The following is a 15,687-nucleotide window of genomic DNA, read 5'->3' as shown; positions in this document are numbered from 1 at the left end:
ATACAATACATTATGTGGAGATCTATTTGACAAAAATGCATTGATTGTCTTAATAATGGACCGTGACAAATGCACTCATTGATAGTAGGGCTGGATGTCCTTGGTTCACCCTCCCTGCTGTCTGTGCCTCTCTGTGAGAAACACTAAGGTTTCTGTGTGCCCTACAGACAGTGGCTTCCTCTGTCTCTTTATATCATATACGCCAAAGGTGGTCGCTGATCTTTCTGCCCTCTGTAAATAAGAAAGTACGAACACAGATGTGAGGTATGCCAAAAATAGTTGGCCTAATGAAACGACCTTGCACTAACAGTAACTGGCAGGGCTGAATGTCCTTGAACTGGGCTTATGGCCCCTGGACAGTGTGCAGGCAGATACTCGATTTGCGTAGCGACACTCAGGTTGCAAATGGTGGGAGAGAGAGAGAGAGTACGACCTGCAGCCTGTGTTTAATTAATTAACATAATTTGGCATGAGATGTGTCCTCATTAGCAGGTGGTCCGTCAACCTTTTTTGACCGTGGAAGCGCCTCCTACCTATGGTGGGTGGGGTAGGTGAGAAGTCGTATGACCTGGTAATGTCCATGTGCAGATTCCCTGCATTTTTTGGCTTGTGTTAACAAAATGTTCCACTGTTTTCCATTCCAATAGAGCCCATGCGGGCGCTGCGTGGTCTTAGAGCCTCAGAGATCCAGTCGCGGCAGCTGACCTTGCAGTGGGAGACGCCAGCCTTCAACCTGACCCGTTGCCACACGTACTCCGTCTCCTTGTGCTACCGTTACACGACCGCAGGGGGCGGCGGTGGGCACAACACGACGGTGAGAGAATGCCTGGCTGTAGAGCACAACACTTCGCGTTTCACCCTCAGAGATCTGCCTCCTTTTCACACCATCCAAATACGCCTGGCACTTGCCAACACAGAGGGCAAGAAGGAAGGGAAGGAGGTCATGTTTCAGACCGAGGAGGACAGTGAGTAGTGGAGCTTTCAATGAATATTAATCTGTATATATAATTTGGTGTATTTCTGTTGCAGTAGCAGCTGGTTTATAAGAGTGGGGAAGCGCAGATATCTTATGAATGGCAAAATGTGTAACACTGTGTAAAAACAAATAATAATAATAATACTTCACACCACTAATACCACTGATCAGTATTTTATTTTTTACCAAACTCAGAACTGATTTTTTTTAACATCATTTACAAATGGCAATAGGCAAAGGTTGCCAAGTCTTGCCCATTTAAGTCTCACCTAGCCATTATATTGAGAGCCAGGCTTCAGGGCAGGGCAAAATGGTTGGAGGAATGATAGGGGTGAGATGGATGGATGGATGGATGGATGGATGGATGGATGGATGGATGGATGGATGGATGGATGGATGGATGGATGGATGGATGGATGGATGGATGGATGGATGGATTGATAAAATGATGGAAGGATGGATGGATGGATGGATGGATGGATGGATGGATGGATGGATGGATGGATGGATTATATGATGGATGAGGATATATGCATAGATGGATGGATGGAATCGAGGGATGATAAGGATGGATGGATATGGGTGGATGGATGGATGGATGGATGGATGGATGGATCGATCGATTGATAAAATGATGGATGGATGGATGGATGGATGGATGGATGGATGGATGGATGGATGGATGGATGGATGGATGGATCGATGGATCGATTGATAAAACGATGGATGGATGGATGGATGGATGGAATCGAGGGATGATAAGGATGGATGGATATGGGCGGATGGATGGATGGATGGATGGATGGATGGATGGATGGATGGATGCATGGATGGATTATATGATGGATGAGGATATATGCATAGATGGATGGATGGAATGGAGGGATGATAAGGATGGATGGATATGGGCAGATGGATGGTTGGATGGATGAATATAGACAGATCGATGGATATGGGCAGATGGATGGATGGATGATATAATGGATGGATGGGGATATATGCATGGATGGATATGCATGGATGGATAGGGATAGTTGGAGATAGATGGATGGAAGGATTGATGGATAGGGATGGATGGATGGATGGATGGATGGAGGGGTGGATGGATAGGTGGAATGGATGGGTGGATGATATGATGGATTGATTATATGATGGATGGATGGATGGATGGGGATATATGCATGGATGGATAGGGATAGTTGGAGATAGATGGATGGAAGGATTGATGGATAGGGATGGATGGATGGATGGATGGATGGAGGGATGGATGGGTGGATGATATGATGGATTGATTATATGATGGATGGATGGATGGGGATATATGCATGGATGGATAGGGATAGTTGGAGATAGATGGATGGAAGGATTGATGGATAGGGATGGATGGATATGTGGAATGGATGGGTGGATGATATGATGGATTGATGATATGATGGATGGATGGATGGATGGATGGGGATATATGCAAGGATGGATAGGGATAGTTGGAGATGGATGGATGGATGGATGGATGGATGGATGGATGGATGGATGGATGGATGGATGGATGGATGGATGGATAGATAGATAGATAGATAGATAGATAGATAGATAGATAGATAGATAGATAGATAGATAGATAGATAGATAGATAGATAGATAGATAGATAGATAGATTTTATGCCAGTTTCTGCTCTTGATTCAGCCAGCGCAGGCTGCAACATTTTTGGCTTAGGGACAAAATAATTTTCTGGGCAAAATTTGAAACACAAGCGTTTCATCCAGACAGGAAGTATGATGAAGTGAGAGAGAAAAGGAGAAGGGAGTAAAGAGAGCACTCAATTATCAACACTCCTCTGAAGCTTCAATCAGCAATTCTTTTCTTTCATGGCCTGTCACAAGAAAAAGTGATCGAGTCAGCGATTTTGACTCAGTCTGAGCGAGCGTGTTATTTTTGCCACTGGCTATCTCTGCCTCACGAACTATCACCCCACACACACACACACACACACACACACACACACACACACACACGCTGTGCACATACCCAATGGCTAATAAGGATGGCCCAGTGACAGAGCACAAATGACTGTAAAAACATCTGCTGATGTGTTACTGCTGCAGTATGTGAGAGCTCAGAACGTCATCTGTCTCTCTAGCACCATTTCCACTTCCCCCTCATTCTCTCTGCCAGCGTTTCTGTTAATAAACCCATGTTAATATTAATCAGCCAAAAAAAGCCATGTCATCAACTACAAGTGTTGCCCTTTCTTTCTGTCACACAGGCTTTGTATCTCCTGCTGAGAAGTCCAGCTTAGACCAGCATGAATTTCCACGCTGCTCTAGGCTGGATAAAGCTGCTTTTACGCTGTGGTTGATTGAGCAGCGTAATTCTGCTGTTCATTTGCTAACCTAAACGATAATCCTAATTACCCAGCATGGCCTTGCTGGTGAATCTGGTTGAACTAGTTAAAGGGATAGTACAGCCTTCATTTACTCACCGTCTTTCCAAACTGCTACTTTCTTCTATACGTTGAAAGCTTTTAGGGCTGTCAAACTCTTAAAGAAGACAAAAAAGAAGAATCATTCATGTGATTCATATACTTTCAAGCAGTCTGAATCCTAATAATAGCTTCATGTGAATTATAGACTGAAATTTATATTATCACGCACTAAAAAAACTATACTGTATGTATAAGTATGCTGTGTGAAGATAACAAAGGACATGGATTCTCACTTTTAACCAAAATGCATCAAATTTAAATATGCATATACAGTAGAAGGCAAAGGTTTCTGTGAATAAAGACTGAAATCACACAAAGATAATACAGAATATGGCTTCAGAAGATTTAGAATTGAAACATTACTGTATTATTATGGTGCCCCCCGAATATTTTTTTGTATATACTATTATAGTATTTATTCATATTTTAATTAGCTTTTATTTTAATTTAAGTAATTTTATATTGTGTTTCTTTCCCGTTTGTATTATTATTATTATTATTATTATTATTATTATTATTATTATTATTATTATTATTATTATTATTATTATTATTATTATATTTAATATATTATTTAATATCAATATATTTAATTTGGCTTTATTTTATTTCATGTAGTTGCCAAAGCAACTTTTAACATTTTAAAATCTGATAATCGTTTTATTTTATTTAATCTTTAAAGGAACACTCCACTTTTTTGAAAATGGGCTCATTTTCTAACTCCCCTAGAGTTAAACTGTTTAACAGAGATTGACCGTTTTCGAATCCCTTCAGCCAATCTCTGTATCTGGCGGTAGCAATATTAGCATAGCTTAGCATAGATCATTGAATCTGATTAGACCGTTAGCATCTCACTCAAAAATGACCAAAGAGTTTAGATATTTTTCCTATTTAAAACTGAACTCTTTTGTAGTTACATCATGTACTAAGTTTTAATTTCATATGCCGATATGGCTAGGAACTATACTGTCCTTCCTGTGTAATAATATAATCAAAGAACTTTGCTGCCATCCCATGGGTGCAGCAGTGCAATGATATTACGCAGCGCCTGCAAACACACTAACTTCCGTCAACCTAATCAACGTGACAACCTGTCTCCACAGAGAGCGTGCTGGGGAATATTTTCCAGGCGCTGTGTAATATCATTGCGACTGGTGAACCCATGGTACGGCACCAAAGTTCCTTGATTATTATGCAGGAATGAGAGTTTTTGAGCAGGATGCTAACGGTCTAATCAGATTCAATGATCTATGCTAAGCTATGCTAAAAGTGCTACTGCCAGACCCGGAGATCGGCTGAATGGATTTAAAAAAACGGTAAAACTAAATTTTTTAACTCTAGAGGAGTTGGAAAATCAGCCTATTTAAAAAAAAAAAAAAGAGTGAAGTGTTCCTTTAAATGGACTGCATTTATATAGCGCTTTTATCCAAAGCCCTTTACATTTTGCCTCACATTCACCCATTCATACACCGACGGCGATGTCAGCCATGCAAGGCGCCATCCAGCTCGTCGTGAGCAGCTGGGGTTAGGTGTCTTGCTCATGGACACTTCGACACTTGGTCAAGTGGAACCGGGGATCGAACCACCAACCTTCTGGTTTGTAGACAATCTACATGAACCACTGAGCCACTGCCGCCCACAAATAAATAGGCTATACAACAGCGGTTCATCTCCTACTCTCTCATTATCGCAAAAAAATTACTCCTGATGTCATGGAAAGGACCAGCGATACACTGACAAAATGTGGCTTCGAGATCAGTCCAATACTTTGCACTTATTTATTAAAGGATAATATCTCAGGTTTTCATCATATTTGGCAACCCTTCATAGGCTTCTTACAGTCAGTATCTGTAAAAACTCCTATTTTACTTGTTACAAAATTCTCTACCACCTCCGCTTTTGTTTTTGTCGTCTTTCGTCTGTTTTTTGTTTCTTTCTGTTCTGTTCTGGTTTACATGTACACTTATACAAAAATATTTGAGCCTCCCCTATATTATTGATTGAAAAATGTATAATATTTATATGTTCAATAAAAAAATTAAATCGTAAATAGGCTATACATATTTGTAGTTTTAGTTAGAAAAATAACAACATTGTATGAAAAACCTGTCAGGTTTGAAAAGACAGGAGAATGAATAAATAATTACAGTATTTTGGAGCAAACCGTTCCTTTTAGAAGCCTGATGGGGACCCAAACACAACATATAGCCTACTATTATTTTAGCCTACTATTTGCTATTCTTTTTAGTTTTTAGCCCCCAGATATACACTTCATGGATCAGCTCTTTGGTCACATATCCAAATGACTTTTAAAGAGTACTGAATCACTTATATTAGTTATAATGGATGAGTCTATGTAATATGTTAATAACTTAAGAGGCCTTCTTAAGACTTTTATAATGACAATGACTGTAATGAGGATATTACAGCTGACCTTTGGGGGACTTTAAGCGATTAACCTTCTCACTTTGAGTAAATGCTAGAGAAATTACTAGTCGAACAATGTCGGATCTTTCTGTATCTTCATTCATAACCAGCGGCTTCTTCGGTTTCCCATAGTTCCCGGTGGCATTGCTCCTGAGTCTCTTACCTTCACGCCGCTGGAGGATATGATCTTCCTGAAGTGGGAGGAGCCGGTGGAACCCAACGGCCTCATCACGCAGTATGAGGTATGCGCTTTCTGCTCTTTCCCGCACTCATATCCATTTCCCTCCTGCTGTCTGAATCCTCGGAGATTCGCTCTGACGCGTCAGCATTTTTACCAGGTGAAATATCGATGAAGCACAATCCTTGAAAGACAAAACTTCCCACTGTGTGTTAAAATTGGACTGCCAGTTTAAATAATTTATGAACGTGCCGCAAACACATGATCCTCTGCATGCGCTGTGCACACAGACCTGACTGACAGTGCGCTGTATTAGTAAGACCTTGGATTGGAACTGTTTTCCACCTTTATACAATTGCTGAGTTGTTGTGGATGTTCTTTCTCAACTCAGTCAGTGACAGACAGAAGCATATATGAAGTCATGATTTGGACCTGGAACTCTGCATGCTGCCAGAGACACGAGCCACCAAGGCCAACCCTGCCTCTAATTGGTCCCTACTGCAAACAGCCATCTGTTGGTAAATGACAGAAAGATGTCTCTATCCAAAGTTATAAATGCTGACTCCTACACCTTTTCCATTTTAGAATCGTGCTTGTTTGAATTTGTTGCCATGACATCCTCATGAACCTCATAGTGCCTGGGGTTAATTGCTTTGCTTAGGGACACATTGATAATTGCTCATGGCTCAGTTCTCGAGGGCATTGAATCAGCAACCCTCCAGCCCTGAGCCTTAACTTAACACAACACAGTGTTTAATGAATGTGGCTGATGCAGGAGCTTCTGAAGTGCTTTAAGAGTGATATAATAATAATAATAATAATAATAATAATAATAATAATAATAATAATAATAATAATAATAATAATAATGAAAATTAAATAAAAAGAAAGGCATTTTGCATGATAGTTTGCATGATTTTAATTTGAGTTTGTGTTATTTATATTATTTTATATTTTAAATAGAAATTAGAATTAATCTAACAAAAAAAGTCTGCTTTTGATATTTATATTATTTTAAATATCTTGATTTACAAATTGTTCTATTGCACTACTTCATGAAGCAAAAACAAAGTGACAATAATCAATTAAATATTTATTTATTTTCATTATTTATGGGATCAGTTTTTTTTTTGTACAGTGTAGTTTTGTGTACCAAACTAACCTGTATAATTGTACTCTTAAAGGGTTAATTCAACCAAAAATTACACTTCTGTCGTTAATTACTTACCCTCATGTCATCCAACACCCGTAAGACGTTTGTTCTTCGGAACACAAATCAAGATATTTTTGTTAAAATCCGATGGCTCAGAATTGGCAGCAATGTCATTTCCTCTCTCAAGACCCATAAAGACACTAAAGGCGGGCGTACACGGTGCGATTTTTGCTGTCGTACGAACTCGCAGACGATTTTTTTTTCTCGGGAGAAATCGCGTGGACATCGTGGATGCTCGTATGGTCGCGGCTCGCACCGTGTGAGAGGAAATACGAGACGAGCCGAGCACGTTAAGAGCACCTCCCGACCTTACGATAATTTTTAAACATGTTTAAAAAGTTCGGGGAGTCGGCCCGATTTTTACCAGCATATGGCTGTCCCCTATTGCCAAATCATGCACAAGCACGTCACATACGCTCAATCTATATATTATTAGCTCAGTGGCTGCTACATACTGCGTTCACACACACACACACACACACACACACACACACACTTTCTCTCTCTCACGTGCACTCTTCTCTCTCCCTCTGGTTGTTTCGGTTAAAAGGACCATATGGCTGTTCTCTGCTTTTCAACAAATCATTTTCACACCTTTTTTCTTTATTTTTTGTATCTAAAGCTATAGCAGCAACATTGAAAGCTCCGGTGTCTGTGTTACATGAAAACTTGTGTGATCGCGGCCGGTTTGCGGTGCAAACAGTCGTGCCGTGTGCCAGCTGATTTGATGCGATGATCAAATTAAATGACTCGTAGCGTCTGCAATATCTCACGGCCTTCCGAGTGTCCGAATTCGCACAGTGTACGCCCGCCTTAAAGACGTTGTTAAAAAGTCCATCTCACTACAGTGGCTCTGCTATCATTTGATAAAGCGACGAGAATAGTTTTTTTGTGCAAAAAATACTAAATAAAGACTTCATATAGTGATGGCCGATTTCAAACACAGGTTCCTGAAGCTTCAAAGCTTTATGAATCAGCGTATCGAATCAACGGTACGGACTTTTTAACAACATATTTAGTGCCTTTTATGGGTCTTGAGAGAGGAAATAGCATTGGTATAAATGGAGAGCTTTCTGAGCTCTCGGATTTCAACAAAAATATATTAATTTGCTGAGTCCTAGAACTTGTCTTGGGTCGACATTTCATTCAGCAACATTAGGCTTTTTGATTTATATGCTTTTAAACGTTGATGATCGCGTTATTTTACATATGCTATCGCTTCTGCTTCTTCACATATCCTGATTCAGTTATCTTTCAGAAGATGTCATAGCAACCCCTACCATATAACAGTGAAAACATGGAAAGCCGGAAAATTTAGTTTCATAAATTACAGAAATTTTCATCAATGACGGGAAAAGAGTTAAGATGAATAATTCAGAACTGCAGCAAATTGAAAACCTATACCTTTGTCCCCAAAAAGAAGGATGGCTAACAGTCTAATAAAAGCCTTTAACTGTTTCTTCATTCTTCCGTTCACTGCACACACTGCTCAATGGAAAGGTGGTGGGCCTCCCACAGCCAGCATCTGTCTCTCTGTTCCTCTGTTCCAGAACATTCTCACACTTTCTCTCTCTGGTCACACTGACTGCCTCAGTGTCACCTTTCTCCTCGCCCATGATTCGGGCTCTCAGTCAGTCACTAAAAAGTTGTGAGAATGGCGCTTCTGTCACGCTCCAAAACACACATCTCACCTCAAGAGGAAAAGTTGCTTTTGTTTGTGGATCCGTCAATCGGCTTGGCTATGGCCCGAATCGGGATCATCACTTTTTTTTTGAATGCCACCTCTGTCCATCATGCGCCTCCTTTCTTACCATTGACACTTACTGAGCTATCTCTCATTGATGAGTTGCCTTTCTTTTTTCCTTAGGCCCAAAGTCGCCCCAAGGATGTTTTTTTAAAGGGATTTTAAAGGCTTGACCTATAGAAGTGGAGGCAAGGACAGATTTTCAGGCTCGAGCAGCCTGATCTTCTCAGGCATACAGAGAGATGAAGAGGGAAAGAATAAGAGCGAGGCAGAGTCTGGAGAATTCGCTCTCATTTCTCTCAGATTAGCACATTGTCCACTTTTCTCTGAGCACCGCTGACTAGAGGCTCGCAGGGCACTGCGTTCCCCCTCAAGCCTCCCCCCACTGATATCATCCATGCCTCATATTTTAAAAGAGGCCGGGTACAGGTGCAGCAAATCCCTCCTATATCCCAGAAGCACTGCACTGTGAAAAAGCAGATATTAGGCAACTAACACTCTAATGCTCTGCACGCTTGTAATCAGAAAGTTTATGAGGCCCTTGCACTCCATGATGAACATTGATTATTCCATCCATCTAGCCATCCGTCCGTCCATGGTTCAACAAATCACAAAACTCAGGGTTTGAATCCAATAACGGTTTTAGATAGACGGATCAAATCATTTTTGAGATCACCTAGAAATTTTATGTTTTTCCGGGTGTGGGGGTAACTTTCCTTTATGTTTATTACTTAAAAGCTCACTTTAAGTACTCCAATTCCACAGCAAAAACGAATTGCCTAACTAATAAAGTTCAAACATTATTAAAGGCAAAAGTAAAAAGAAGAAGAAACAAATACACTAATTACAAGTATAGATAAATACAATATATAAAGTTCCAAATAAAGTAAGGTCTAACGGCTTCAGGTGTGTGTGGCTGTGCACACCGATAACAGCGCGAGAATACCAAATTAAGTTGGAATGGTTAAACTCGATTAAACTTGCAATTAATCCGGAAATCACATGCGTGCTGAGCCTTGGGGCTTGGGATGTAAGAATTGTCCATCTGTCTGTCCGTTCATCTATCTATACATCCATCCATCAAAAGAAAGTTTCTAGTTAAAAATAGTTGAGTTTAATTGAATTTCCATTTCTTCAATTCTGATTTTTTGGAACTATCCATCCTGTTTGATTGAATTCACATTCTGCAAATGCATCTATTGTAAATAACGATTTGGTGCAAGAATAAAGTAGAATACATTAAGCTGTTTAATGTAACACGAGGCCAGAAGTCCAAGAAAAGTTCCCAGAATAGGTTTACTGTAGAAATCAATGAAGTTTATGTGGTGACCGAGCAATGAAAGCACTGGAACATTTCTCCTTATTTGTGTACATTTTACCTTTTCATTTGCAACCATGTAGACTTTTGTGCAATTATATAATTCAGTGAAACTTTTCTGATAGAGGATCTTGGACTTGTTACACTGAGATTGAATGTACACTAAAAATGCGATTCTACTTTAGTCTTAAAATTGCTTTATGCAACATGCACAAATTATATAAAGAGAGAAGAGGATGTCAAGTAACTTAGGTTTCAGGGCAGGCTAAATTTTTACTTGTGTTTTTACTCTTCCAATGAAAATAGTTTCAAAAGAAGTGAAAGCTCGAAAGCTTTGCATGAATGCAGGCAACACTGACTGGAGCAGAGTATGTGAGTGCTTTGATAAAATGGTACCATCACGATACTTTGCTTTAAAGATGATAGTCGTACATGCCCACTAGCATCTCCCGCTGGTATTTATGAGTAAGCTACAACGTATTGTTTATAAAATAAATGTTAGATTTCATATATGAATCATTTTCAACCCACTCTGAATAAGGGTTTCAGGGTTAACTCACTTTTATAAAGCATTGTTTGATCTGAGCTACCACACACTGAGTCATTGTGTTTACAGTTCCAAAACAACAGTGATTTAATCAAAATATGGTTTATTTAAAAGGTTTAATATGTGCAATTACAGATCAGCTACCAGAGCATTGAATCATCAGACCCCGGCATCAACGTTCCAGGCCCAAGGCGCACTGTTTCCAAACTGAAGAACGAGACGTACCATATGTTCTCCAACCTGCATCCTGGCACCACCTACCTGATCTCTGTTCGGGCGCGCACCGCCAAGGGCTTCGGCCAAACAGCTCTCACTGAGATCACCACCAACATCTCTGGTGAGGACTACATGTGGTTGTTCTGGGGGGCTTGTACGTGTGGGTGTCTGCACATGCAAGTTTGTGTGTAAAACGCATATCCGACCCATCAGTTGGCCCGTAGTGTGTGTGTTAAAATGTTTACTGACCATATTTCTACTACACAAATTTCTAGGGCTCCCCACGACTAAAGATTTTTCTAGTCACCTAAAAGTAGTTAATTTAAGCCAATAGTCAACAGATCGGAGATTTATGATGTCAGTTTAATCACATAAATATATATACTGGGGAGGGGGGGTAAACAAAGCAGACTGTCTGAACATTTTTATAATTTATTAATACACTAATGATTTCTGAGTCAGTGTCAGCTGCAAAGATGTAGTTGGTGATGCCGACTCGCCACCTCCACATTATATTGGACGAACCTATAGAGAGAAAGGGGTGTTTCAAACAGATAAATTGATCAGAGAATATTTGTTTTATTTTAAAAGCAGACATATTTGTCATGTTTGTGAGGCAAGTAGTTTGGTCGCTGAATGATCGGTGAATGTTTGGATTTCCTGCCGACGTATGGTAATTACCACATGGACCAGCCGTGTTATGATCTGTCCGTCACGTACTGCATGACTTTGCCACTTCCTGTGGATTTTTCCCCTGCAATTAACCGACTTAATAAAATTTTGGTCGACTGAGCCTCTTCGCTTCGATTGACGTTTGGTCGACTATTAGGAGGAAGCCGTACCAATTTCCAAACACACTATAGGCACACTTATTTTATTGAGTCTAATTAAAGGTGCACTATGTAATTTTTCAGTCTGCTAGAGGGCGCATATTTAAAACAAAGGCGTAGTTTGAAGATGCCAAGTTTGAGCACAGAATCTTGGGACGTGGTCTTTACTTCACAGCCAGTGGAAAATAGGAGTCGGGCAGAAATCATGTTCATGGATGCAGTTATTAATATTAGTAGTATGAAACAGAGCAGGACTGAGAGTTGTGGAGCTGAACAATTTGCGGGCACCATTTCTGCTTTTCCGGTCATGAGTATGAGGTAACGCAACTCTGTTTATCATATTAGATGCATTTAAGTTTGTTTAAAATTATGTTATAACATTACTCTGTGTGTTCACTGCTAAGAGTAAAGCTCTTCTGCCAAATAAAACCAGAAACCGAGAGTAACGCAGATATGAAGCAATTGACAGATGACTCAGACATCCCGGCTCCTTTGTTAAAATAGCAATTTTCTCACAATTTACAAATAGTTGGAAACATTTGGGATATTGTTAGAACTCAGCTGAACAAAATATATAACACTGGCCTAGTGGGTTTTGGATATTTTACTGCAAAAATATTACATAGTGCACATTTAAATGTACTGTTTTTAATGTTAACTTGTTACTTAAAATAAAAGTGCTACTGTCAAAGTCTAATAATTACTCTGGAACATGTTCCATCCCCTTCTAGTGTTCATCTCCATGACGTGTTCTCTGAAAGAAAAGTATTTCAACTTTTTTATTACAGATAAAAAAAAGTATTTTTATCTGTAAAGTGTTTTTGTTGGCATTCATAAAGGGATTTCCACCGCCTAGGATATGGTACATGAAAGAAAAACATGTATATGCTATATGCATCACAGTTATGCACATTAGTAAGAAATGGATAAGAAACTGTAGTTCCAGTAATTTTATTGCTGTCATTGTTCTCCTGGTCACTGACCTATGCATCTGTTCATCTGCTGTGAACAAGCAGTAAGTTACCTCAGATTCAAAATGGGCTGTAATTCCATGTTTGAATGAAAAATCGGAATGTTTTACCTTTTATAGTGAGTCTTTATTAGAATTTTTTAAAATGTGTTTTTTATTTGAAATTGTAAAAATGCAGAAGTTGCTTTTGTTTAGCATTAAATGAACAGGACACATCTGCAGTGATGCGAAATGTACGGGTGAGTGCAAGCGAGTTTTGCAGTGCACCTTCAGATGTGCAAACTGTTGATTGAAATGCCTCAGATCTTTCAGGAGATGTCTGAGGTACAGAAATACATGGCAGCGGTTGAATAGACGGGAGTGAAGCAAAAACGGTTGTGCAGAAAAGGAAAAATGCAAAACACCAGAGTTTCCGGTTCATCATCCTGTGCTTCAGGTGCGCTATTGATCTCTGAAGCGCGTGTGCGCGCGCGTATACCCATATCGCCGCTTAGGAGCCATTATGTATTCCCGAGTGGAACTGAGGAAGTGATCGTGAAACTGAATCACAGCAGATGCTCAGAACCCAACAGGCCCTTCAAGAACATTACACGTTTCCCCTCGCCTCAAAGAGAACTGACATCACTGTCATCCTCACCATTTGAAAACTAGCCGGCTTACAAAACAGCACCATATGCTGCTGTCAACCAGATGGAGCTGATGCTAAATCAGGATTCCTCAAATCTGGACTGATGCAAAGCGATGCATGTTCAGCCCGGCATTTTCTCCGATGGTAACAATAGAGAACTTGTTTTTTGGCGGCAATGCTGTGGCATGATGTGTTTAAGGAGAAACACAATATCCAATAAGAGGATTTAGTGAGGTGATGGACATTAATCTGCCAATATTTGGTTGTTTTGAGATTTATTGGCATTGGACCGATAACTCCAAAAAAAATTACAGTTGAGGTTGCTTCGCCACACTGCAAAAAATGCTTTTCTTACTTAATATTTTGGTCTTGTTTCTTTTTACAATTCTTACATTAAGAAACATTTAATAGACAAGTAAAAATTGTCTTGTTTTGGGGAAAAAATAACTCAAAATTAAGAGAGTTTTTACTTAAAATAAGCAAAAAAATCTGCCAGTGGGGTAAGCAAAATAATCTTGTTATAAGTTTATTTTGCGTACCCCACTGGCAGATTATTTTTGCTTATTTTAAGTAAAAACTCTCTTAATTTTGAATTATTTTTTCCCAAAACGAGACAACTACTTTTGCTTGTCTAGAAAATATTTCTTGTTTTAAGTAAGAAAAGTATTTTTTTGCAGTGCATGCATTATGCATTTTCAATGGATAAATAAATGGATACATTTTTGTTGTTGTGTTGTAGTAAATTTTGAGGGGGTCTAATTATTTCAGAGGATATATTTACACTTCAATTCAAAATGTATTTATTTTTTTCCAAAGATAGTATTTGACTACCTATTTTAGGTAGTTTTTGTCAAGCTGATGTTAGTTCAAATGTTTGTTTGTTTTATTTCACACCAACATGAGTTTGGGCGGGGTCTTGATACCGTCGTCCCACTCAGGTCCCAAATCCGCTCCACATTGGGACATTGGTGGTTTTACTTTTCTTTTGTGGAAGATAGTGAAGGCTTTCATCTTTTTTTTTTTTTTACGGTTTATGGATGTTCCAGACAACATTGTCAACAGTAGGGATAGTGTATGGGTAAGTTGCATAGCAGACATTTTTGACACAAATCAACCCGAGTTTGAATCCACCTTTTTCTCACTCTACTCTCTTTTCCCATCACATATCAGATCGGAAAGGCATTTATTTTCAATATTTGAAATGTGTAAATCGTGTCTAACGTGTGTTTAATAATAGTGTTTTTCTATTAGGGGTAGGATTTATTGTCCCAATAAGCATCCATTTATTAATTTTTATAAATATAATGATCTATACTGTTATTATTGCATACTGTTTAATGTAAACAACACTGAGGTGCAACTAATATTTACACTTATTGTAAAGAAAATGCTGCTATTTTGACTTGGTGTAAAAAGGATCTAGTTGTATTTAGTGTAAATATAGCTGCTGCCAATCTCATTTTAGCAATTGCTGTGCAGTTGTGCATTACTGTTCAGCAATTTTACTTATTTACTTATTGATTTATCATGATGATGATGATGATGATGATAGTGATGATGATGATAGTGATGATGATAGTGATGATGATAGTGATGATGATAGTGATGATGATGTCCAAATGTCTGATACCACTAAGGATTCAGAATAACATTTAAATCATTAAACATTAACATTAAATCAATATGTTTTACACAAATTGTGCAGTTTGCTCAGTTTGAGTGATGCAAAGAAATATTATGTGCATAATAATATGAAAATAAGAAATAATAATAATTTTTTTCCTTATAATTTAATTTCTAATAGTAATATACCTCACTGTTAGCCTGACGTGGTCATACTCAATTCTAGTCAGAATATGAGTCTGAAACTGCTCCATTGGGCTGTGATTATGGGGCGTGTTTCAACCGAACCAGGAAAGACATCAATTAGATAGACCTACAACCAATCAGAGCAACGAAGCAACGCATTGTCAAATGTCAGCAGAGTTCAACTGCACTGTGTTGCCAAGTCTGCGTTTATTCCGCAGGTTGTTTTCTATGTCTGCGGGTTGAAGCGACTATTATGTGATATATATAGACCCATGAGAGTGAATTTTAGCAGGAAACCTTGCCAAAATAACACACATTTTACCCCCCAAACGCCATTTTTTCCCCGGA

General features: G+C 39.0%; 1 protein-coding gene across 16 annotated transcripts in view; it reads left to right on the top strand.

Moving 5' to 3' along the window:
• ptprub (protein tyrosine phosphatase receptor type Ub) overlaps positions 1-15,687 on the top strand; it is a 390,953-nt gene that overhangs the window by 264,696 nt on the left and 110,570 nt on the right. For all 16 annotated transcript variants that reach the window (XM_067448179.1, XM_067448178.1, XM_067448177.1 and 13 more), the window contains 3 exons: positions 648-965; positions 6,019-6,128; positions 11,022-11,223. In XM_067448179.1, the coding sequence (XP_067304280.1) occupies positions 648-965; positions 6,019-6,128; positions 11,022-11,223 (630 nt within the window). The remainder of the gene's footprint in view (positions 1-647; positions 966-6,018; positions 6,129-11,021; positions 11,224-15,687) is intronic.

The sequence above is a fragment of the Pseudorasbora parva genome, chromosome 7 (assembly GCF_024679245.1).
Source record: "Pseudorasbora parva isolate DD20220531a chromosome 7, ASM2467924v1, whole genome shotgun sequence".
NCBI classification, from domain to species: domain Eukaryota; kingdom Metazoa; phylum Chordata; class Actinopteri; order Cypriniformes; family Gobionidae; genus Pseudorasbora; species Pseudorasbora parva.
Note: the sequence above shows the minus strand (reverse complement) of the source record. Positions and strands in the feature narration are given on the sequence as shown.